Source organism: Cydia amplana, chromosome 11, assembly GCF_948474715.1.
Source record: "Cydia amplana chromosome 11, ilCydAmpl1.1, whole genome shotgun sequence".
NCBI lineage: Eukaryota > Metazoa > Arthropoda > Insecta > Lepidoptera > Tortricidae > Cydia > Cydia amplana.
In genome coordinates, this window is record NC_086079.1 from 4974607 (window position 1) to 4999658 (window position 25052).

General features: G+C 41.2%; 4 protein-coding genes across 5 annotated transcripts; 3 read left to right on the forward strand and 1 right to left on the reverse strand.

Moving 5' to 3' along the window:
- Nucleotides 1-562: 562 nt before the first annotated feature.
- On the forward strand, nucleotides 563-4263 carry LOC134652387 (folliculin). Of its 2 annotated transcripts, XM_063507561.1 has the most exons (7): nucleotides 564-874; nucleotides 945-1130; nucleotides 1361-1496; nucleotides 1882-2138; nucleotides 2800-2998; nucleotides 3488-3590; nucleotides 4078-4263. In XM_063507561.1, exons 1-7 carry the CDS (start codon nucleotides 608-610, stop codon nucleotides 4214-4216), a joined length of 1287 nt encoding a protein of 428 aa, XP_063363631.1. In that variant the 5' UTR covers nucleotides 564-607; the 3' UTR covers nucleotides 4217-4263. The 2 variants fall into 2 exon arrangements, with proteins under 2 accessions (XP_063363632.1, XP_063363631.1); XM_063507562.1 differs by lacking the exon at nucleotides 945-1130 and having other exon boundaries at nucleotides 563-874.
- Nucleotides 4264-5116: 853 nt separating this feature from the next.
- On the forward strand, nucleotides 5117-5986 carry LOC134652308 (uncharacterized). The gene has a single exon (XM_063507479.1). The coding sequence runs from the start codon at nucleotides 5117-5119 to the stop codon at nucleotides 5984-5986; it is 870 nt and encodes a 289-aa protein (XP_063363549.1).
- Nucleotides 5987-8158: 2172 nt separating this feature from the next.
- On the reverse strand, nucleotides 8159-9936 carry LOC134652002 (large ribosomal subunit protein eL18). Its single transcript, XM_063507155.1, has 4 exons — nucleotides 9866-9936; nucleotides 9649-9735; nucleotides 9278-9539; nucleotides 8159-8380 (listed from the first exon to the last, which is right to left on the reverse strand). The coding sequence occupies exons 1-4, from the start codon at nucleotides 9866-9868 to the stop codon at nucleotides 8181-8183; spliced, it is 552 nt and encodes a 183-aa protein (XP_063363225.1). The 5' UTR covers nucleotides 9869-9936; the 3' UTR covers nucleotides 8159-8180.
- Nucleotides 9937-13112: 3176 nt separating this feature from the next.
- Nucleotides 13113-24194, forward strand: LOC134652309 (disks large-associated protein 5-like). Its single transcript, XM_063507480.1, has 14 exons — nucleotides 13113-13134; nucleotides 13195-13442; nucleotides 14272-14830; nucleotides 16163-16305; nucleotides 16818-16976; nucleotides 19109-19274; nucleotides 20697-20917; nucleotides 21488-21565; nucleotides 22115-22344; nucleotides 22428-22529; nucleotides 22613-22714; nucleotides 22798-22899; nucleotides 23525-23685; nucleotides 23776-24194. Exons 1-14 carry the CDS (start codon nucleotides 13113-13115, stop codon nucleotides 24192-24194), a joined length of 2712 nt encoding a protein of 903 aa, XP_063363550.1.
- The last annotated feature ends 858 nt before the right edge of the window (nucleotides 24195-25052 follow it).

Consider the following 25052-nt stretch of genomic DNA (forward strand, 5'->3'; position numbering starts at 1 on the left):
AAGTTGCTCGTGCGCGCCAGCCCTAACAGTAGTACTAGCCATAACAGACTACCGCACTGTACAGACGCGCTTTCAAGGTCGCGGTGCGGTGCGGTAGTCTGTTATGGCTTTAACAATCAAATGGCCTGGCCTCATATCTTGGAGGATATAATCAAACGGAGACGCCATGTCTGTAATTTTCTGTACAAAACAGTCTGCCGATTTTTGCGGGGGAGGGGAACGTCAAATGTATGCGTAACGTAAAAATAGCCATGTCAGATAAACGTCAGTCCATACATTGTGTATGACCGTTGGCCGCCTATTTTCGACAGAGGGGAAAGCCTGTTAATGGCTACTCCGTTTAGTTGTATCCTCCAAGCCTCATATATATATTATACTACTCTTTGCCTGGCGGTCCACATTACACAATTAAATTAACGATTTAATCAGATTGTGCGAAGAATTATCGCGTCTAGTTGCCATAATAAACTTATGGATGCGTTCAGAATATACACAAAAAAAAAATAACAGCTGTAATTTGACAGTGACATTTCAAGATTTGTCATTCGAAAGGACTTGGTATCTAAATATTTTTAACAAAAATAACGTCGTAATTAACTCATTTGGAATGAATGCAATAGTTGGTTTATGTCATTTCTGTGAGGCTCACGGGCCCCGACCGTTATTCTGCACATTCACGACCGATGACGAGCAGCACACCACCGAATCCTCAAAATGCACTGCACAGTGCAGTGGATGTACTTCGCTGGGCCCAGAGACGGTCCTTGTGTCGCGGGACGACGATGGTTGTATATACTGTAGCAGGGAGTCAGTTCCTAATGCGGATGTAACAGCGTTTTTGAGACAAGCTGCTATTAGAAGCATAACTTGTGAGGTATGTATTCCTTAAAATATGCTTTAAAAAAACTGTTTTTTGATGTATTGGCTATAGTTTTTTTTACCAGGTGAGCTGGAGTAAGGAAGGAGGTGTAGTCTACTTTAGTGACACTAGAGGCCATGTACTGAGCCTCAGCTTTCAAATCAGAGACACTCGTGCCAGAGGACTCAAGCGGTGGTTCTCCATTGTAGTGCTCATGAAAGATAAAATGTTGCTACTTAATATAACTCCTTTATTGTCCGAACATATGCAGGTGAGTTTTTATACTATATTCCATTTATGCAAACTTTTCATTTTTTTATTAACTTTTTATACTTGTTGGGATATTGGGTATGCATGTAATTATTTACTTTACATGAAGCAATTTCAAATTTCAAATGTTATAAACAGTTGATAAAAAAGGTGGAAGTGGGAGTATAATAAAATATTACTTAGTTGTGTATAACTTTTAAATTGCAAAATATAGCCATTTCTTTTTTTTAGAAAATATCAAAAGAACTCCAAGACTTAGCGGAGGCAGTTTATGACAATGAACAGAAAGTTTGTTCCCAAAGAGCATTGAGACTTAAAACAGGCAGAAACGACTTTGGACAGTCTAGGTCACTCATGCAGTTAACTGGTATGTAAAGTTAAAAATGGTTTACGACATTGAAGGGACCAATGAACTGTTGTCATTATAACCAATATGTGCTATAACTAAGATCAAAGATTCATATGGGACCTCAAAATTTCGTTGTTATAACTAGTTTGTTCTTATAAGCGGTGTAGTTATAAACGGTTATAATTTTGACAGTACTAATTTTTTATATGAATTAAAATTTGAAATACTTCCACTAAACATGGCTAAGAACCATCATAACGGACCTATGATAAGAAAAAACTGCATGTAAATTTGGGTTTATCGTTTTGGAAGCTATAATGCCACAGGCATACAATCTAGTTCCAGAACCTCTTTTTGCATTGCGGGTTAATAAAAAAAATCAATAGTCTTACTTACATTTTAGGTGATGAAAATGTATTCAAAAGGATGCACTCTCACTTCACCTGGATGCTCAAAGCCGGCGCCCTCACATACTCCGAAACCCTCTACACCAGCCGAGACATGCTCAACAAACTCCATCCCGATGCCACAAGAGGCAGCATATTTGAGCCAAATGCATGTACAGTGGAAGAAGAATGCATATCATTGAGAGCATTAGAGAACATGATGAGTAAAGAGGTGTTCAGGATACTGCTTTACTGTACATTGTGTGGAGTCAAGGTAAGCCTGATGTTTAACTTAAAAAGTTATCAAACTTTTTTTAAACTCATCTTAACTCAAGATGCCTATTAGACTTTTTAGTGTGGCGCTTGCCATACTAGACTTATTATTATTAATAGCTATTCGTTCGTTTGTTACGTACCAAGTCTCTCACACGCCAACATCCTTGCTAATAATGACATCTTGTAAAAACTAAAGTGGTATCCAGACGGGACTGATCAAATCGGTCGATTTGATCAGGAAATTTGCATTCCATAGATAATTACTATGAAAATTGGCATTTATGTGTCCGCACCTGCTGATTCATCGGAGAATTTCATCAGATTGGCGAAAAATTGTCTTGTCTGGATACTACTTTAGACATGTTGTAAAATTTAAACTAAAATGTTTTTTTACTTAAGCGGTTATCACACTGCTGCCGCATCCGGATAGTTTCTTACCGTCACACTAACTCATAACTACACAATCTTCTTATATAGTTGGTCAAACGAATTTGTCAGTAAATAAGAATAAAAAAAACTATAGGTACTTACTCATCCTTTTCTCTTGGGTGCTAGTACTAGTGTAAGATAAAGATAGTATGATTCTTTCTGTCTATGATTGAAATGAGACCGTCCTTTGACAAACTATATGTTTATTTTCAATATTTTCATGTTTTCAGATTGTCATCAAATCATCCCACAACGACCCGATAGTAATTGCAAAAGGCTTGTCGCGGGTCCTCCCAGTGACCAGCTACGACAGAGTGCCACACATTATAATCAGCACTGAAGATCAAGTGAATAGTCCAAATGTTTGCGTTCTTGAAGAGAAGTCCAGCAACTTCAGTTGTAAATGGCAGGGCGCTATACCTAATAAATGTAAGTACAGAATATTGGGACACCACACAGTAAAAAAGTTGCCAGAAGTGGTAGTTAACACATTCAGTGCCGAAAACGGCGAAAACCCGACTATCGGGTATTTTATCATTTTGTTCCCAGGCCTGACGACCCGATAGTCAGGATTTGGTCCTACAGCTTTATATGACGAAATTTTTGTGGCCTGGCGCGAATGTCTTATTTGGCTGGGTGGCAATTGTGTTAATGGAATGGGGCACTTTTAATTACTGGTAAAACTGATGACCGTTGGCGTTGGGTCAGAAAGTGAGTCGGAGGTCATAGGCAAAGTCCCCAAGGGTCCAACAAGGTAGACTAACGATCAGAATACAGAATAAGATCATTGGATACCGTTTGATGAGGGATGCGCACGACAGGTCGTTGTGGAAATCCCCGAGAGATCTTGCAGGGGATGTCTTTCTGCTGAATGATGATAATCGTATTTTATCTAATTATGCGTTAATATTGTTTCAGGTCCCACACTGATGAATAGGATAGAGGCCGCCATTGCTAACACAAAATTGAATGACGCAGTATTACACCAGCATGTCAAATTTTTACAACTCGAGTGGCAAGGGTAAGACCAAGTATCTAACTTACTGTAACATTAATCTGTAGATTGATGCTTTCAATACCTAAATACAGCTACAGATATAGGTAAAGGAGGTAGGTAATAATGTTATAAATCCTAGTAAGATTATTTGACCGCTTCCCAAGCAGGCGGCAGTTTTGGCCGAAACGTTAATGCAATTGAAAATGTTGGCCATTAACCCATTATAAATTGAACCTTAAACCGTAACGGACGATTACAGTTTACGGTTCAATTTATAATGGTTAATGGCCAACATTTTCAATTGCATTAATGTTTCGGCCAACACTGGCAGGCAGCTCGTCTGCTATCACATAAGAAAAAAGATCTAATTGTGATCTGTGCTAGTGACTCTGTGAGCTGTAGGCCTCCGATCCCGCCATTTTGTAAAATGTCCATAAACTGAATTGAAAAAAAAACCTGCTTACAAAATTTCGCGGGAATCGGATGAAACATCCACTTTATCTTGTTGCAGGATTGCAAAATCAGTGAAGGCAGCCATCACCAGCTCCGGCCAGAGTTCTAGCAACGTAACGAAGCTGAAGCAAGTATTGGGCGTCACTCAACAGGACGAGACTCTCGTCAACTATTGGATAAGCAACTTCTGTAGCTAGCGTACTTACTGGTCCGGCTTAAAATATCTGTGATAATTTGATAAACTAGTTAGAAAACAATAATTATGCCTATGCTTGTTGAATGTATTTGTTATTGCTCTATATTAACATTATAAAACTGGATCTAGTTAAATTGTGTATTCTTTTCTTACCACAATATTTTGTACTGTCACGCGTAGGTACCCAGCATGATTGATGGTAAAACGTAGCAAGTATAAACACATCTGTAACTTTTGTGAATGCAACTGTACTTACGTACGCCATAACAACATAAAGAGCTCTTGGCGCTGTTGAATCGAAATTCAGTAGTTTTATATAACCTTGTTTCGAGTGTCTAAATTGATCTAAAGATGGCAATGGGGTTGGCTGTAAAGGGTTTTTTAAGATGGCGCCAGCGTAGGTTTCCCCTGTATCTGTCTAGTTTAGTTCTATGGGAAGTTCTATGGGATTTTGCTTTAAGGGTTAGCCTGGGCCTGGGGACCAGATGGGGTCAGAATTTCCAAAAAAAAAACACAATTTGACTGTATTAATAGGATTGGCAGGCGAAACCTATACTGCACACTGGCACCATCTGTAAAAAGCTTGGCAAACTCTGTGGATAGTATAAATAAATAAATAATAAATAATTATTATAGGACATTATTACGCAAATGGCCTCCCCCAAGGGTCGGTTCTCGCACCACTGCTCTTCAATTTATACGTCCACGACATGCCCGAAACAACAAGCCGGAAATTTGGTTACGCGGACGATCTGGCCTTGGTCACACTAGACTAAACATGCAGGCTGCCGAATTAACGCTAACAAGGAACCTTTCTACCATGGACAACTTCTTTACGAACTGGCGCTTGTGTCCTAACCCTTCTAAAACGGAAGTAGCCTGCTTTCACTTAAACAACAAAATGGCCAAAAAAGAGCTCAATGTGAAGTTTAGGGACACCACTCTGAAACATAACTTCTACCCCAAATACCTGGGAGTTACTCTTGACAGAAGCCTGAACTTCAAACAGCATCTTGGGAAAGTGTCTGCAAAGCTGAAAACCCGCAACAGCATCATCCAAAAGCTAACCGGAACTACCTGGGGTGCAAATGCAGCTACACTCCGGACCTCGGCACTGTCGCTGGTATTTTCGACAGCCGAATACAGCTCTGCCGTCTGGCTGAACAGCGCTCACACTTCCCTGGTTGACGCCCAACTCCATCACACGATGCGCCTCATCTCTGGATGCCTCAAGCCCACACCGATCTATTGGCTACCAGTCCTATCCCACATACTGCCACCTCATATGCGGAGAGAAAGATGCCTTGGCCTTGAAATACAAAAGATCCGGGCATCCACAAACTTACCCATCCATGAAGACCTTCATGATTTTAAAAAGACACGACTTAAGTCTCGCCATCCCCCAGTGCTGAGATTCCATGATCCAGCCCCAATGTGTAACCTACGGGACTCTTGGGAATCTGAATGGGAATCAAGATCTCTCCCTGGCGACGTTTCCAAGCTTAATACCAAGACACGACCTGCTGGCTTTGAGGAACCCCGTCGCGTCTGGTGCATGCTGAATCGAATAAGGACGGGAGTTGGAAACTGTGCTTATTTATGGCACAAATGGAACTGGTGCGAATCACCGGTATGTCCGTGTGGAGCAGCCGAGCAGACCGTACACCACACGGTATTTGACTGTCCTCTAACCAAATACCAAGGGCAAGTTGAAGATCTGACCACCTTAACAATAGAAGCGGTACAGTACTTAAAAACTGTAAATCTCTGAAGTAGAGTAACACAAAAAGCCATACGAAAAAAAAAAAAAAAAAAAAAAAAAAAAAAAAAATTACGCAAATTGACTAAGCCCCACGGTAAGCTCAAGAAAGCTTGTGTTGTGGGTACTCAGACAACAATATATATAATACACAAATACTTAAATACATAGAAAACAACCATGACTCAGGAACAAATATCTGTGCTCATCGCACAAATAAATGCCCTTACTGGGATTCGAACCCAGGACCGCGGCTTCACAGGCAGGGTCACTACCCACTAGGCCAGACCGGTCGTCGGTCGTCGGTATAGAATGTATACATATTTTTTTACCTTCCGTTTCCTTATTTGCTCTCTAAAGAAACTGCTTTTTGAAGGACAAAGGTTTGAGTAGGGTAAACTACACTCGGGTGCAAAGAAATCGGACCACCCCAGCATTTTTATCATTTTTTCAATTTCTGTAAAAACTGTATGTGCTACTGTGACATATTATATACCTAATGAAAGGTTGGCTTTTCCTCTATAAATTGATGTGCTTTTCACAGGTTTACTTCCAATATTTTCAGGCTTTCAGGGCTAAGAACTTTGTCACCCTAAAAATGCATACTGGAGTGAAACTTATGCATAATGGGAAAACTGCGATTCTAAAGATATCAAGTAAAAATTAAAACAATTTTCAGCATTTTAATACCGTATATTGCCTCCTCTAGCCCTACGACATGCAGTCATTCGGTTTTTCATTGATCTTATGAATTTTTTTACAGTGTCTTGAGGGATGCCCGCCCATTCTTCTTCGATCGCAGTCTTTAGCTCCAGTAAGGATTCAGGGGCGGGATTTCTGGCCCGGATTCTTCTTTTCAGCTCGTCCCAAATGTGCTCGATCGGGTTTAGGTCAGGACTGCGGGCTGGCCACTCCATGACTCTGATGCCGACCTCCTCCAAGTACTCCTTAGTGATCCGGGCTGTATGCGGCCGAGCGTTATCTTGCATGAGGATGAACTCATCGCCGATATAACCCGCAAATGGGACCACATGATCAGCCAGGATTTCCTCCACGTACCGACGTGCAGTCAAACCGCCTGAATTCGGTCTGGTACCTGACCCTGTGATGAACACAATGTCCGTCTTCGCTTCCAAAGAAATACCAGCCCAGACCATGATTGACCCCCCACCATAAGCAACACGTTCCTCGATGCAGCATTGAGAGAACCGCTCCCCAGGTCTTCGGTAGACTCGTACCCGTCCGTCATTGCCAGACAAAGTTATCCTGCACTCGTCGGAAAAAAGTACGGAACTCCATTGCTGAAGGGTCAATTCTTCATGTTCGCGAGCGAAGACGCGTCGTTGTCCACGATGTATTGGGGTGAGTTTTGGGCCATTTGCAGCTCTGTGAGCTGTCAATTCCTTCTCCTTCAGTCGTCTTCTAACTGTCCATCGGCTGATAGACACATTCCTGGTCTCTAGGAGCTTCTGCTGAAGCTGAACGGCATTCAGTCGACGATTTCGTAGCGAGGTAAGAACGATGAAACGGTCATCTCTCTCAGAAGTGATGCGAGTTCTGCCAGTTCCGGGTCTTCTGGATAACGTCTGATCTACGCGGAATCTCTGGAAGACACGTTGAACCGATGACTTCGATAGGTTGAGTTGTCGAGCCACTGCACGTTGACTAAGCCCTCCCTGCAATAGGGCAACTGCTTGGCCGGCTTCAGTCGAGGTAGTATCCATTTTTCTCCAGTTTTTCCAGGTTCAGGCGATGAGAGTAGTGTTCAGGAAGACGTACCAATCACGAATGATGCATAAACAATGATAATGACTGTTTTTATACCTAATGATAAGTGGTCAATTAGTGCATGCGCTAATGAGGCAGTTGGAGGGGGGTGATTTCCAGGCCCATATTTTGCACAATATCCATCCCCACTCCTGAATATTGATGTCATTTGATAGGGCAGAAAATTATCTACCACGTGGTATTTAAATTATCATGATCGAGGTTACAGTTTTTACACAAATTGAAAAAATGTTGAAAATGCTGGGGTGGTCCGATTTCTTTGCACCCGAGTGTATTAGTATAATGCAGCCTTCAATGATTGCCTCATTCAACCTCATGCAAAGGCTGCTCGACTATCTCGCAACATGGCCTACCACCAAGCTTTGGGTAGGGCGCCCCATCAAATAAAACGCCAAATAAGCTGTTCTCCCTATATTAATTAAACATTGGAGCGGCGGCTGGGCCGGGCGCGCTCGTGGCCGGCGGAGCGCACGTAGGGCTTGGTGTGCGAGCGCGGCGCGCCCGGCGCCGGCCCGAAGTGGCGCACGGCCTCGCGCGCGTTGCGCCGGCCCTGGATCAGCACCGTCTTGCGGCCCGTGGGCGCGCGCAGCGCCAGCTGGTCGAACGTCAGGATCTCTCCTGGAACCACGGGTATTGGTTCAATGTCTTGTCTAATTACTACACTAGGCGTTGCACATGTGAGAGGCTTAACGAGGAAATAGCCCCAGGAAAGATAGAACGAACCAAATTCACACTAAACAGCTCATTCTGTGTGGACGGGCCTGTTAAAGTAACTCAAGTCAAGTAATCTTGTCTGTTACAATTTCTCAGCTAAACTTCTAAACAGATTTTGATGAAATTTGTTAAAACCCTCAAGCCTTGGAAAAAGGACAAATAATTAACATTAATAGTAGGCTTTAGGCTCTAATTATGTCCATAAAGTATATCAGGATAAAGAAAATTACACCAGTGACCCACAGTAAGAATTATTTTCGGAAGTAAATAAAAAATATATCATACATATATTATTTCAATAAAACAGCACCATCATACAAATGTTACCAGCATTTTTTTAACTAATACATTTTAAAAAGGCAAAAATGGTGTGTTCCTGGTTATTGTATGGGAGGTAACTTTTTTCTGCTGTGTGACTGTACAAAATGTAACTTTTATTTGATCAAGTTGTTTATTTATTGTGTTAATTAAATAAATACTTATGTATCTAATAATGCCCATGTAAACAAAAAAGTTAAAAAAATTCAACACGGTTTTTGAAAAATCGATTTTTATTTGGTAGGGAATCTAAGGACATGAAATCAAGTGTTCTAAAAGTTCATTCACCCTCTTTCTGAACTCAGGAATAAAAGTCTAACATGGCACACAACTAAATTATAAGTTATATTCAGATTAAGTCCACTCACTGTCCTATTTGCCGTCAGTTTCACTTCAAACAATCATTTAGTAAGCATAATTCACTATGTATCACAACGAAAACTGACCTAACCTCAAAATCTCATGTCAACATAAACAACTAACCTCCAGCAGCCAAGATGCGGGCACGAGCCTTCTCCGTGACGTGGAGAGCGGCCACCGTGAGCTTGGGCACATTGTACAGCCTCACGTCGTTGGTGATGGAACCGACCACGACGGCGATCAGACCCTCGCGAGTGGGCTTCTTCATGTGACGCGCCAGGCGGGACAGGGAGATCGGCGGCCTGTTGATACGGCTCATGAATAAACGCCGTAGGATAATCTGGTTGAACTTGGCATCGGTACGTCTCGCCAAGTAGCGGTACAGCTGAAAGAAAACAAGTTTTAGGTTATGACTGAAACCTGACAAAAGTTAAGTATGTTTTATAGGTTGCTGTTCGGAATGGTATTTTGCAAGATTTAATTTAAATACTTACTTTGACCAACAGCCTCAGGTACACATCCTGAGATTTAACTTCGGTGCGTCGCACCTTCCTGTCATGTTTATGGTTGATGTCGATACCCTGAAATAAATAAAGAAACACGTTCTGAATGCACTCCGATAACTTCAAATGGCTTTAGACTTTCACAACACTTTCGTTTCATCGCGATTCTTATTGATTATATTTTTATTTTTCACTGAACGAAACTCACCATCTTGACAACCGGATGAAAAAGAGACTATAGACATAGACAATAACAAACTTTGACAGTTACAGTTTTAATGTTGCCAGAGCAATCTTACTTTTCATAGACAAATATAGACGGCTATCATACGAAATGAAAAATTATACTTGGTCAACCAGATCTTGACAGTAGAAAAAGGCGGCAAATTTGAAAAATGTAGGCGCGAAGGGATATCGTCTCATAGAAAATTTGAATTTCGCGCCTTTTTTACTGACAAGATTTGGTTGACCAGCTATATTTACAAAAATAAATATAGTCTGTCAAGCCATTTCCGTCAGTAGAAAAAAGCGGCAAATTTAAAAAATGTAGGCGCGAAGGGTTATGGTCCCATAGAACATTTGAATTTCACGCCTTTTATATAATATTATACATTTATTAATTTACAATAGTTGAATATAAAAAACTTTCTTGTGATGACATACCAAACAAACAAAATGGTGAACCTCCACAAACAAATAAGGCTAAATAATAATGCAATGTACTATTTTCTTCACGCTAACCTCCGTTTCGGCGTCGGATCGCACGCATATACAAGCCGCACGGCGTCGGAAACCTTCCTCATCGTAGATCCGGATCGAATTTGGCTTCTCCTTCACCATTTCGAGTAAACCATGAAGTTATATTTTTTAAACTGGAGCGAGTTGTCACTTTTTTTGCCATACTAATTTGAACCTTATCACCGAGACAGAAAGTTGTTCGTACCAGACTAGAGAAAATGGTCCACTTGAGATAGAAAAACCCGAGCCCTGTGTCTCACTCGCACATGTTGCCAATGTTAAAAAGATACCATTGTGGTAGAAATTATATCAATCAACTACTGAATTTAATTACCTTCTTATACAATTTTAGTGCTATATTCAGACTACAGTTCTGATATCTTTTAAGTAATTTGTAAATAATTATGATGCCATTATTATTAACTGATTAAACCAAGCGCATACACAGCAAAAAAAAACTAAATGTTAGTATGGTAGAATTTGTAGTAACTTTAAATATTAATTGGTATCCCCAACTTGATGACATTTCTTCAAAACACGTGAATGCGAAATTTCTTAAAAATTGTGAAGAAATGTTGTGTTAAAGGTTGTTGGAGTGAAATAATTGCTAATTGTGGAATATTGTTTCACAAGAAAGCCACAATTATTACATTTTACTATAACAATACAAGACAACATTGTCAAACTCATTAGGGTGACTATGATGTCGGCACGTTTTGAATCGGTCTCACAGAATTCTTATTATTAACGTAGGTAATGTAAAAGTAAGTTTAACATAATAGGTACCTTATGTCTTTATTTCGGCATGTTTAATTTAAGATTTGTTGTAGAATAATTGAAGGGATGTTTACAAAAACAACATAACTGCTTAGACCGGTTGACACTTTTTTAAGAACATTGTTAATCGTTTCAGGTGTCAACCAGTGTAATCAGGTATGTTGTTTTTGTAAACATCCCTTCAATTGCCAAAATTTAAAACCAAAGTGCTTAACTCCTTAAACATTACAGACTCTCATTTATACATAATATTTTGTTAGGTGTGTCAAATTGATATATGACATCGATTCTTTATAGGTAGGACACATTTCCGTCAATAGAAAAAAGGCACCAACTTTAAAAAAACGTCATATTTGCTAAACAGATCTTCAATGACGCTTACACTTAAAAAAAGCTGAAGTGGACAAAAGGGAAGCCTACCTTTATGAACATACCATGAGTGAGTGCGAAAGAGGCCGACTACAAATGAAAAAAAAACCTGACCACTTAAAATTTCACTTTATTTAGAAAATGACACACCCTACTGATATATTCCATGTTATCCTAATATCCCACATACAGATGTCTTATGGTCACCCTAATTAGAACGAGATGCAGGGCTCTAGTTTGACTTCTCATGTGGACACACTTTTTGGCCAATGTACTCGATCCAGTTTATTAACTCTAAATCCGTGGATTAAACTTAAAAGTTGGCCCTTCGTCGACGTTTACTTCTAAAATATGTTTAGCTTCAGTGCAATTTGAATCAAGATTTTTTGTTGTTTCTAGAGGTATGTTTGAAAAGAAGTTGACAAATGAGTTTGCGATATCCAAATTTTTGTCAAGTGTCACATTATTTACCACAAGCTGCATTTTAGTTTTATCTGACTTTGCTTTGCCCAATTCTTCGTTGATAACAGCCCAGGTAGTTTTAATTACATTTTTCGAACATTTTACTCTTCTACTTAAATACATTGATTTGGCCTTCGTACATACTCTTTTAAAGATTTTAGAATATTTCTTTACAAATTCAACAAAACTTTCATCAAAGATAATGGTTTTCAAATTATACAATTCAAATAAATGGTCTCGGCTGACTCTTATTCCTGTTGTAGCCCAATCATTAAAATGTAGTTTTAACTTATTCTTTTTAGTTTTTAATGGAAAGGATTTCTCGAACTCCTCAGCAATATGACAGTGTAAATTTTTGTAGTAGCCATCCGCTGTTTGATTTGATTTAGAACCGTCACTAGATAAAAGTAGATGTTTTTTCATTAAGTTTTCTCGAAAACGTTCTATCCTTGTATCAGTGACAGGTCTGTAATCATATGTGCCCGCAGGGGTACATTCATCCTGTAGTTTGAATTAATAAATTAAACATAATAAAGAAAAATGTCAACAAGTAAAAAGTAAAATTAATACAATAATATCATTAAAAATCAATTACATATCGGAATAACAAGAGAAAAAAAAAATTAAGTAAGAAAAAAATGTCAATGAGTAAAAAGTAAATAAAAAAATAATAATTAAGGTATGTCAGCATTAAAATATTATTATTAATTCCCTATATCACAATGAAAAAATTCTTCAAGAGTATACAAACATTTTTGAAGTAAAAATACACATAACATAACTTTCTTTAAATGTATCGGGGTCACAAATAGATTTGAGCTCAACTGGTAATTTATTAAATACTTTAACAGCTTGGTAGCGAGCACAGTATTCTGCTACTTTAATCTTGGGAGTAAAAGGGCGGTTTAGGTTCTTTGTCCTTGTTGCCAGCCTACGTATCCTAGCATCCTCTGTTTCACTTATTGTCAGAGAATTGACCAAATCCGTACAAAGTGTTAAAATGTATAGACTTGGCACAGTCAGAATTTCCATTTTTGTAAAATATTCTTTACACGAAACCCACTGAGGTACCCGCACCATTATTCTTAGGGCTCTTTTTTGAAGTAAAAATGCCGTTTTTAGATTGTAACCGTAAGTTGCTCCCCAGAATTGTATACTACACTACACTAAAGCATAATACACTGCCTTCAGTGTCGCAGAGAAGGACATTCGGGCCTCCACCACCTCCCCCTAAGCCAATGCCGAGCACTTCGGGACGAGTTACAAGGTCCCAAGCTCGGCAAAAGACTGAATCAAATCCAAACGCACAAACAAAATCCTTTGCACCAAGTAATGCCGCTTTTAAACCTTCTCTCTTCTTCAAAACTGAAGTTCCTACCCTAGCACCTATAAACAAAAAAAAAGCCAGCAAATCAAAATCTAACATAACTTTTGAACCTGTTGTTACGGGTTGACAAGTGGGTTCAGCGAATAAAGGTCACAAATAATATCTAACTAAGTTTATTAAAATAACTAATCCTACTATAAAGCTAACTAATCTAAGTTGGACGCCAGGTGAGTTTCCGTCTGGTGACCGACGAGGTACTCAGCCAAACCGCTGCCGATGTAAAGGCTAGCTCAGTCAGATATCGCTTTTCATATTAAGCCGTACACCAAAAGGGCATGACGATACGCTAAAACAAGACATAAATCTACTTTATTCTCCGCTACTAGATTGACTAAGTAACGTCAACAGCTAAATTATACAAAGCTAATCCTAGCTCCTTCCTTGATAGGTACTAAAACTTACCCCTTTGGTGTAGATGATTTAACACTCACAAAACAACAAAATTAATGTTACATCCACTGGTAGGATTGTCCAGATTTAAATTTCAAATTATTTCCATAAATTCCTTTTTGCAATCTTAAATCACAGCACCAGTGTAGAATACATGTCTACATGACTTGCTATTCCAATTTCAAGTGTCGGTTACAATTTTTCTCGACATGACCGCAAATATTATTCTATTATATTCAAACACACAAACTAAACATACAAAAAGTTACACGTTCCGAGAATCGATCCTCGGTCCTCCAACTTACAAGTCAAGCTTGCACGCCACTGGGCCACCAAGACTCATGACTAGCGGGCGTAAATAGGCCACCAGTTACAGCGCACTTAAACCATTGCACCTTATTCCAAAGACATAAGGTCTATTACAGAATGATGTCGATTATCTTATTTTGACTTAGTGACATCATAACACTGTGCTACCCAAAAATTTGCAGAAAGAGACCAAGACCACCCGGAGTACAAGAGCACGACCAGTCGCAAACAAACCACTGATAGATAACAAGAAAAAGCTAACTGAAAAAACCAAAGCTAACCCAGTAAAACCACCGCTAAAACAACAGATGTTCCAAAGCAGTTCATCTAGCAGTGATATGGAACAGCCCAGTAAACAAAGTAAGCCAAGCCAACGAAAATCAATTACTAAAACTCAGGAAACAGTGCCAATGGCACAAGCGTCCACCTCCCAGGATTCAGCCTGCGACTTACAAGATAATGCATCTATGTCATCCCAAGACTCGCAAGTGTCATCCCAAGACTCGCAAGATGCCGTAATGTCCCAAGCAATGTCATCACAAGACGAACTAAGTACTCCCAGAAACAAGGTCCCTAAGAGCGAGTCTAGTTCGGAAGAGAAGCTTCGTTCTCCAAAGGCGGTTGATATGCCGCTGACGCCGGAACAGATTGCAGAGGCGGTTAAGAATATCAGTCCATGCGTCACAATGTCGCGAGGAAAGGATAATGCTAGGAAAGAGATGAAGAAAAAACTGGAAGAAGGTATACTTTTTTGGTTGGAAACTTTTTTTCTGAATATTAATTTACTGTCACACTGTCAGTTCCCCTATGTCAGCTACTTTTCTCTTTTGAATAAAATCCTGTATCCTAACAAACCTTAACCCAGGGGTCACCAAATGGCGGACCGCCGACCCTGACCCCTGCCTTAACCTTTTGTGGCACCTTGCTTGTGCGCTTGCGCCTATCGTGCGCGGTGCGTCATTGTGAACCTTGTCGAAATGCACGAAGGTTGATATTGGCCTTTAGCCGCGCGCGTCAAAGGGTAGTAGTAGTGTAAAACGAAATTCTTTATATGCCTATTATAATAATAAAGCCTTTTATGCCGAACAATATTCCAATATTCCGTGTATTTATAGATCAAATGTTTCTTTGTAAACTCCTAAATAGCCTCATTGATTCTTCCACTCTTCTTGAAAAAATTGTTCCTAAATTGCCTCGTATTCCCTCTCGCCACCCCCAAACATTCCATATCAGCTTTTGTAGTTCTAATTTCGTCAAAAATACTTTCTTTAGACGAGCCTGTCAAAATTATAACATTAATTTCATAAATCTAGATATCTTTTCATTGTCTTTCGGTAAATATAGCAGTGGTCTGCGGAGCCAAATATTCCCATAGCAGTGTAATGTAATGTTATTATATACTTTGTTAAAAAAAAGTCATTGTTTTACAGTCTTATGAAATGTGTATGTATGTTTGTAAGCATGATCGAATTAAGGTACTTTGTGAGTCATGTATCCACTTGGTACCTCTGTGTATCTTCCTATTAATAGGCATAACCGAACTTGCCCTGTTTCTACTTATTACAGTTATTACCTATATCATTATTTTATACTTAATGGAACTATAGGTCTTATTGTATATCTACAACTTTAAACATATTTGTATGTGACTGTTTGTTTCCTAAAAAAAAAAATATAAATTACAATTGAATAAATGAATTAATTTATATTATATCTCTCAGTTCGGTGTGCCGTAAGGCATAGGCCTCCTTCAACTGTCTCCATTGGGCTGTCTGCAGCAACCCTCATCTAGTATGGCCCCAGAGTCAGACGAATGCCATCTTTCCATCTTGTAATTGGATGTGCTTGCTTTCTAGTACAGCCTATAGGGTACCATATAGTAATCTGTTTGCTCCATTTTTCTATTGGGAAGCCATTTTTGTTTTTTTATTGAACTTCCAGGTCTGTTTGTATCACCTCTCAGTTTCTGTACATTGTGTACAACATATGTAAAATGTTTATTATGACTGTTTGTGTTCTAAGTTTTTTTTAAATATATATGCCTATAATAACTTGTTAATTAATCACGCCCAGGACTGTTGGATGAGGATAACAGCAACATGGAAAGCGTGAACCACTTCCGTCGGCAGCTGAACTCTGAGATGGTCCGCATTACTGCCATGTGCGAGACCTGGGACCAGATCTTTGCTCAGACCGTACTGCCGGAGCCTATCCAGGTTTGCTCACAGTCTTATTATTATTAAATGAATAAATATTATCTTTATCTTATCTTATCTTATTATGTGTTGTATCTCCGTTTTAAAACTTTCGGGTTTTTCGAGCCCGGGTATTTAGGATAAACCGTGCGTGGGGAATCAGGGATATACTTTATACTTGGACTTTACGTTTGGAGAGAACTGATGTCGATGATTAGGTCGTTACATGATACATTATATCTATTAAAAACGTTACTCCAAAAAATGGCTTGTGTAAAATTACCGAAATATTTCTTATAGTTCGCTAACTCATAGAAACAAATATACGAGGCCTCAGTTGAGTCACAAAGACGTAGATTGTAGAAAAATTATTAGTATTGACTGTTTTTGCCTTAAAGATTTAATTTCAAGCTTTTAAGACTTTCCAAAATGACTTCCTTTAGTTCCTTTATATCCTATGAATTTTTACAATAATTAGATTTATCTGTTCAAAACGCGAAAGTTTAAAGTATTATTTGGGCTCTTTGTTCCAGGAGTTAGTGCTGACAGCAGTGGGGCAGGCGCGGCTGCTGATGTCGCAGAAGTTGCAGCAGTTCGCGGGGCTGCTGGAGACTTGCGCGCGGCCCACGCCGGGGGCGGCGCCCGTCACCCCGGCCGACCTGCACGGCTTCTGGGACATGGTGTTCATGCAGGTGAGCTGCCCAGGAGTCAGTGCTGCAGCAGCAGTTGCAGCAGTTCGCGGGGCTGCTGGAGACTTGCGCGCGGCCCACGCCGGGGGCGGCGCCCGTCACCCCGGCCGACCTGCACGGCTTCTGGGACATGGTGTTCATGCAGGTGAGCTGCCCAGGAGTCAGTGCTGCAGCAGTAGTTGCAGCAGTTCGCGGGGCTGCTGGAGACTTGCGCGCGGCCCACGCCGGGGGCGGCGCCCGTCACCCCGGCCGACCTGCACGGCTTCTGGGACATGGTGTTCATGCAGGTGAGCTGCCCAGGAGTCAGTGCTGCAGCAGCAGTTGCAGCAGTTCGCGGGGCTGCTGGAGACTTGCGCGCGGCCCACGCCGGGGGCGGCGCCCGTCACCCCGGCCGACCTGCACGGCTTCTGGGACATGGTGTTCATGCAGGTGAGCTGCCCAGGAGTCAGTGCTGCAGCAGTAGTTGCAGCAGTTCGCGGGGCTGCTGGAGACTTGCGCGCGGCCCACGCCGGGGGCGGCGCCCGTCACCCCGGCCGACCTGCACGGCTTCTGGGACATGGTGTTCATGCAGGTGAGCTGCCCAGGAGTCAGTGCTGCAGCAGCAGTTGCAGCAGTTCGCGGGGCTGCTGGAGAAATGCGCTCCAAGTTTAACCGGTTAACTCCGGGTGAATGGTGCAAGTCGCCCTAACGTCAATAGGCGGGTCTTTCTGCCCGAGGAATTGCAGCTGAGGCACGTCTCCACCGACCGAGCAGCTTAGGGCCACCCCACATCTAGCGTCTTTCGAGTCTCGTCGGCGTCTACAACTCTATGGCCCTGCTCGACGCAACTGCGCAGCGACGTCATTTTCCATAGCGCTGACCGACGCCGACGCCCGAAAGACGCCAGATGTGGGGTGGCCCTTAGAGTTACGAAGCCTCTTAATCAATGTGTAATCGGAGGCGGTTAGCGATGAGCGAATATTTTGCCACTGGAAAGTGTTTCTCTTAAAAAAAGAACCGGCCAAGTGCGAGTCGGACTCGCGCACGGAGGGTTCCGCACCATTAACAAAAAATAGAGCAAAACAAGCAAAATAAAAAGCGGCCAAGTGCGAGTCGGACTCGCCCATGAAGGGTTCCGTATTTAGGCGATTTATGACGTATAAAAAAAAACTACTTACTAGATCTCGTTCAAACCAATTTTCGGTGGAAGTTTACATGGTAATGTACATCATATATTTTTTTTAGTTTTATCATTCTCTTATTTTAGAAGTTACAGGGGGGGGGACACACATTTTGCCACTTTGGAAGTGTCTCTCGCGCAAACTATTCAGTTTAGAAAAAAATGATATTAGAAATGTCAATATCATTTTTGAAGACCTATCCATAGATACCCCACACGTATGGGTTTGATGAAAAAAAAATTTTTGAGTTTCAGTTCGAAGTATGGGGAACCCCAAAAATTTATTGTTTTTTTTCTATTTTTGTGTGAAAATCTTAATGCGGTTCACAGAATACATCTACTTACCAAGTTTCAACAGTATAGTTCTTATAGTTTCGGAGAAAAGTGGCTGTGACATACGGACGGACAGACAGACGGACAGACGGACAGACAGACAGACATGACGAATCTATAAGGGTTCCGTTTTTTGCCATTTGGCTACGGAACCCTAAAAACGGTCACCCATCCAAGTACTGGCCCCGCCCGACGTTGCTAACTTCGGTCAAAAATTACGTTTGTTGTATGGGAGCCCCACTTAAATCTTTATTTTATTCTGTTTTTAGTATTTGTTGTTATAGCGGCAACAGAAATACATCATCTGTGAAAATTTCAACTGTCTAGCTATCACGGTTCGTGAGATACAGCCTGGTGACGGACGGACGGACGGACGGACGGACAGCGGAGTCTTAGTAATAGGGTCCCGTTTTTACCCTTTGGGTACGGAACCCTAAAAAAGTTCTTGTCAGCAGCATGACTAAATTCTTCTAGTAGCTAAAACACCTTTAAAGCTCGAGATTAAATGAATTTTCTGATATCAAATCACAATTGACTGTGACTTTTGCCGTTGTTTGTTTATGAATTAATGTAAAAAAAAAACTGCTAAATATGTTGGAGTAATATTGATGTTTAGGTATTTATCGACAACTAAACTACACAGGTGGAGAACGTAGACATGTGCTTCAAGAGCCTCGAAGAGTTGCGGCTGCGGGACTGGATCGAGGAGCAGAAGCCAGTGGCCAAGAGAGTGGTGGCCAAGCCGGCGGCCAAGAAAGTAGTGGCCAAGCCCACCGGAGGGCCCAGCCGGCTCAGGGAGATGATTGCTGGTGAGTCGAATTGTATGAATGACCAATATTAGGGATTAAGTTTTATACAAACTGGACCCAAAGATTTCTTTTAACCTTTTAACCGCCGTAGACTGATATATACAGGGTGGATTTTCTTTTTGGGTCAGTGAGGGCAGCTACCAGATCCCGTGCTGCTACGAGAAAATGGTCTTAGAAGACCTTCCCTCGATTTCAAATTAATGAAGATTGGCTTTTACAGATTTTGAAAAAAACATACAGGTTGCGAGAAAAAGGTCATTTTTGACAAACTTTTTTTTTGATGCCAATCGATCCCATTCCTATTCAGAATCAAAAGCTTGTATGGAAGCAAAAAAAAATTTCCGGCTAGAAAAGCCACAAATCGAGGAAAACTTTTCCCATACAATTTGTATGAAAATGAAAACTTTTATTTTTCATATGCTATTTTTGTATGCCAATCGATTCCATTCCTATCCAGTATCAATAGTTTCCTAGGGGTCAACTTTCGATAATGTACTAAAAAGCCACAAATTAATAAAAACTTTTGCATACATTTACTATGGAGAAAACGTGAAATTTAATTCACATTTTTCTATCTGCCCAATCAGTCCTGTTACATTTAAGGATCATACTGTATGAAGACATTGCTGTAAGACTGATGGGCGAGATAGAAAATTGTGAATAAAATTTCACGTTTTCTCCATAGTAAATGTATGCAAAAGTTTTTATTAATTTGTGGCTTTTTAGTACATTATCGAAAGTTGACTCCTAGGAAACTATTGATACTGGATAGGAATGGAATCGATTGGCATACAAAAATAGCATGTGAAAAATAAAAGTTTTCGTTTTCATACAAATTGTATGGGAAAAGTTTTCCTCGATTTGTGGCTTTTCTAGCCGGAAAATTTTTTTTGGTTCCATACAAGCTTTTGATCCTGAATAGGAATGGGATCGATTGGCATCAAAAAAAAAGTTTCTCAAAAATGACCTTTTTCTCGCACCCTGTATGTTTTTTTCAAAATCTGTAAAAGCCAATCTTCATTAATTTGAAATCGAGGGAAGGTCTTCTAAGACCGTTTTCTCGTAGCAGCACGGGATCTGGTAGCTGCCCTCACTGACCCAAAAAGAAAATCCACCCTGTATATATATGATAAGATATGTCTTCAAAATCGAGCTTATTTCGCTGCTGTCTGATAAATAAGACGAAACTTCATGTAACTTCGTACCCCCCGGCGACACGAGCACGCTCGATGACGTATTCTATGGCGGTTAAAAGGTTAATGGGTATATACTCGACGTGTTTAGAGTGTTTTTTACTATAAACATAAGTTTAACATTATCAGTCAGATCTCAGAACGAGTGTCTTACCTTCTAGCAAATAGTTACAGCAATTAGTTATACAGTAGTTATTGCATGACCTACATTCTTTATTTGAATTTTCAGCCGCAAGAAAAGCAAAGAAAGACCAAGAATCTCAATCCGAAAACTCTGAATCGGAGAAGTCGGAGCCAACAGCGTCTCCTGAAACCAAAACGTTTGAGGCCGGTTTCTTCAGAATCAGCTCTCCGATGAAGCTAGGGTCTCCGGCCCCGGGCACACCCAACAACAAGGCTAGTCTGCTGAAAACTGTACTGTCCAGTGAAGCTAAGAAGTCCGTGTCTAAGGTAAGCAACACATTCAACCTTTTGCTTGTACTTGATTGGAATCCTAACCACATTTTTCAATCACCTTTTAGCATTTTTTTAGTTTCTACATATATGACATGAACAATTTTTGGATGGTTTTGGAGGTGCACATTCTACCAAGAAATTGGATATATTGGGTGAAATACCAACATTAGTTAGTCTGACCTTAAAATGATATATAAAATTAAATTGTTAAAAAACTGTTAGGTCCTGAGCAGCTGTAACTGTAACTTAAGAAACAAATCAGATTGTTCCAACAAAATCAAGAGATCAAGACCTATTAGTTTAGTATCGGAAATGTTGCAAACAAACACATACATGCACTACATAGTATAACACAAAGTCGCTTCCCGCTGTCTGTCTGTCCCTTTGTATGCTTAGATCTTTAAAACTACACAACGGATTTTGATGCGGTTTTTTAATAGATAGAGTGATTCAAGAGGAAGGTTTATGTATAATTTGTTAACCCGTGCGAAGCCGGGGCGAATCGCTAGTTTAAAATAAAAGTTAGTGTCACACATACAATTTTGATGTATATCTTTCTTCCAGAACTCTATGTCTTTCGCCATGCTGCGAGCATCGCTGATGAGCAAGATCTTGGACATCGAAGGCGTGTCTCCTCTCATGGTAAGTGACGTTGAGTATTCTCAGGATTTGTTGAAGAAAGATCTCTGCAACGACCGTTTGTTGTTAAACTATTTTATTGAGGGCAGCGCATAAGTGTAGATAATCGTCTCTTCAATATTAATTCAGATTGCTGCTTGGAACGGGGTCGTGGGCGCCACTCAAAAACCTTTATGCACCAGCACCTGTCCGTTTTGCAATCAATGTGCTTTGGCTACCTACTGCTTGGAAACTCACTAACCTTAGTTGTCTCGTGAATCTCCTCGATTCTCATTCGATTTCTCAAGAGTTTCCGCTTGATTTTTGTTTATTTGTTCGGAAAACTTACAGCTAGATTATTAGATTACTAGCGACCCGCCCCGGCTTCGCACGGGAAAAAAAAATATAAACCTTTCCTCTTGAATCACTCTATCTATTAAAAAAACCGTATCAAAATCCGTTGCGTAGTTTTAAAGATCTAAGCATACATAGGGACAGACAGACAGCGGGAAGCGACTGTTTTATACTATGTAGTGATGATTATTTTTAGCATTATCTTTCAAAAAATTCCAGCAAACTCCAACCATCACGGTGAACCTGGACGCGACCCCGGCGCGCAGCATCCTCAAGCAGAACCCGGTCAGCAACAAGAAACCAGACAAGCTCAAGACCGAACCGTCCAGCCCCACGTCTTACACCAGCTGTGACAAGACCGAGGCAGAGGACCCGGGAGTAGCGCCGTTGCCGGCCGATGACAAGGAGAATACGGCTACGACGAAACAAACTTCGGCAAGAAAGTCTAGGTTAGTTTAAATTAACTGCAGAATATAAGCTACAAAACAGTGCTTTTCCAAGTCCAAGCTTCCAGTACCACGTCTTACACCAGCTGTGACAAGACCGAGGCAGAGGACCCGGGAGTAGCGCCGCTGCCGGCCGATGACAAGGAGAATACGGCTACGACGAAACAAACATCGGCAAGAAAGTCTAGGTTAGTTTAAATTAACTGCAGAATATAAGCTACAAAACAGTGCTTTTCCAAGTCCAAGCTTCCAGTACCACGTCTTACACCAGCTGTGACAAGACCGAGGCAGAGGACCCGGGAGTAGCGCCGCTGCCGGCCGATGACAAGGAGAATACGGCTACGACGAAACAAACATCGGCAAGAAAGTCTAGGTTAGTTTAAATTAACTGCAGAATATAAGCTACAAAACAGTGCTTTTCCAAGTCCAAGCTTCCAGTACCACGTCTTACACCAGCTGTGACAAGACCGAGGCAGTGGACCCGGGAGTAGCGCCGTTGCCGGCCGATGACAAGGAGAATACGGCTACGACGAAACAAACATCGGCAAGAAAGTCTAGGTTAGTTCAATAATTGTGACGTTATCTATGAACAGGGACCTTATTGTCGATGGGGCTTATGCCATTATTAACGATGCTCCGATATAAATACAATGCCGCGCGACGCTGTGCGGCGTAACCGCCATCGACAATAAGGTCCCTTTTCATAGATAATGCCCCAATTACATTAACCTTTCGTCTGTGCGTGGTTAGGCCATCTTTTTGTTTATATTTTATTTATATAAGCCTAGAGTGCTGGGCAAAGGCCTCCCTCCCTTTCCACGTATCCCGGTCTTGACCCGTCTTCCACCACTTCCTGTCAAAAGCGTCAAGGTCATTTAACACATTCAGTGCCGAAAACCCGACTATCGGGTATTTTATACGGGATAGTCGGGATCGTGGTACTACAGCTTTATATGACGACATTGTTGTGGCCTCGTGCGGATGTCTTGTTTGGCTGGGTGGCAATGCGTTGAGACTAGATTAAGGGTCGGTTGCACCAAACTGTTCGTATCGTTAAAGAGTTCGCTAAATTTTTATGTATGGAAAGTTTCATAGTAAACCGCCGCGGCGCGTCGGCTGACGTTGATCAGTCTGTCAAATGTGGTTGGTGCAACTGGCCTTAAGTATTATTAATATTTTTCAGGCTGTCTAGACAAAACGCGGAGGAACAGTCCAGCCCGGTCACGACCCGCAGCCGACGCAAGAGCGCACAAACCCCCCAAGAAGAGACCGAGATACAAACCAAACGCGGCACCAGGAAGAGCGCTCAAACCCCCCAAGAAGAGACCGAGGTACAACCGAAACGTAGAATAAGGAAGAGCGCTTAAACCCCCCTAGCAGAGACCGAGGTACAACCGAAACGTAGAATAAGGAAGAGCGCTTAAACCCCCCTAGCAGAGACCGAGGTACAACCGAAACGTAGCACAAGGAAGAGCGCTCAAACCCCCAAAGAAGAGACCGAGGTACAACCGAAACGTAGAATAAGGAAGAGCGCTCAAACCCCCCTAGCAGAGACCGAGGTACAACCGAAACGTAGCACAAGGAAGAGCGCTCAAACCCCCCTAGCAGAGACCGAGGTACAACCGAAACGTAGCACAAGGAAGAGCGCTCAAACCCTCCTAGCAGAGACCGAGGTACAACCGAAACGTAGCACAAGGAAGAGCGCTCAAACCCTCCTAGCAGAGACCGAGGTACAGCCGAAACGTAGGACGAGGAAGAGCGCACAAACCCCTTTAGTAGAGTCCGACACCAATGTGGAGAAAAAACGCTCTACAAGGAAGAAAGATGCGCAGGCGCAGGAAACAGACGCCTAAGCGGTCGACGCGGAGACGAAAGAGCGCTGTAGCTGTTTAAAGACCCTTTTCTGGTAGGCTTGAATAATGACTAGTTCAATGTATAAACCATCGACAAAAGAATACTAAAATAAAATAATAAATAAATAAATAAATCGTTTATTCAGATGAAATAAACCCTAACATACATATTTTTTTCTTCTGCCAAACTGCAGGACAGTTTGTTGGCAGAGGCTAAGACTAAGATCTAAATGATTCACGGTTAGTCACGGCGTCGAAATATCGGGAGCTCGAAAACAATACAAAAGGTAATCACGGTTCATATCCCGGTCGATATAAGTCTAGTGAAAGTAAGATCTGTAAAATATTGTATAGATGTAGAACATAATTGTTATCCGACGTATATTCTCGGAAATGTTCGTATTTGTCATGCTACTTCAGTCAACCTCAGTACTTTTTGTACCGAGGCTGACTGAAATAGCAAGATACGTTCGTACGTTGAAAATACGATGGAAAATGATTATGCACACTACAACTGTAACCGCAGTTTTGTTAGCTGACTTCGATGGTGCGTTACGGTTCTGAATATAATGCTGTAACTAAGTGGTCCAGCGCCATAGAGAAAACAGTAACCTTACCTTAGCTTACTTTTGTCAACATAGTTACAAAACTTACGGCACCATGAAGTTAGTCGAGGTGATAAATGATCTGAATTGTTTTTTTTTTGTCCAGTTGAGTAAAAACGTGTGCTGCTGCTAAATGTACAGTCAGCATGTATATTGAGTGTCAAAGTGGCCAAATATCGGGAACACAACCTTATATGGTAAATAATGTGTTACGATATATTTGGTTTTTGTCTACAATGCCATCTTAGCTGTA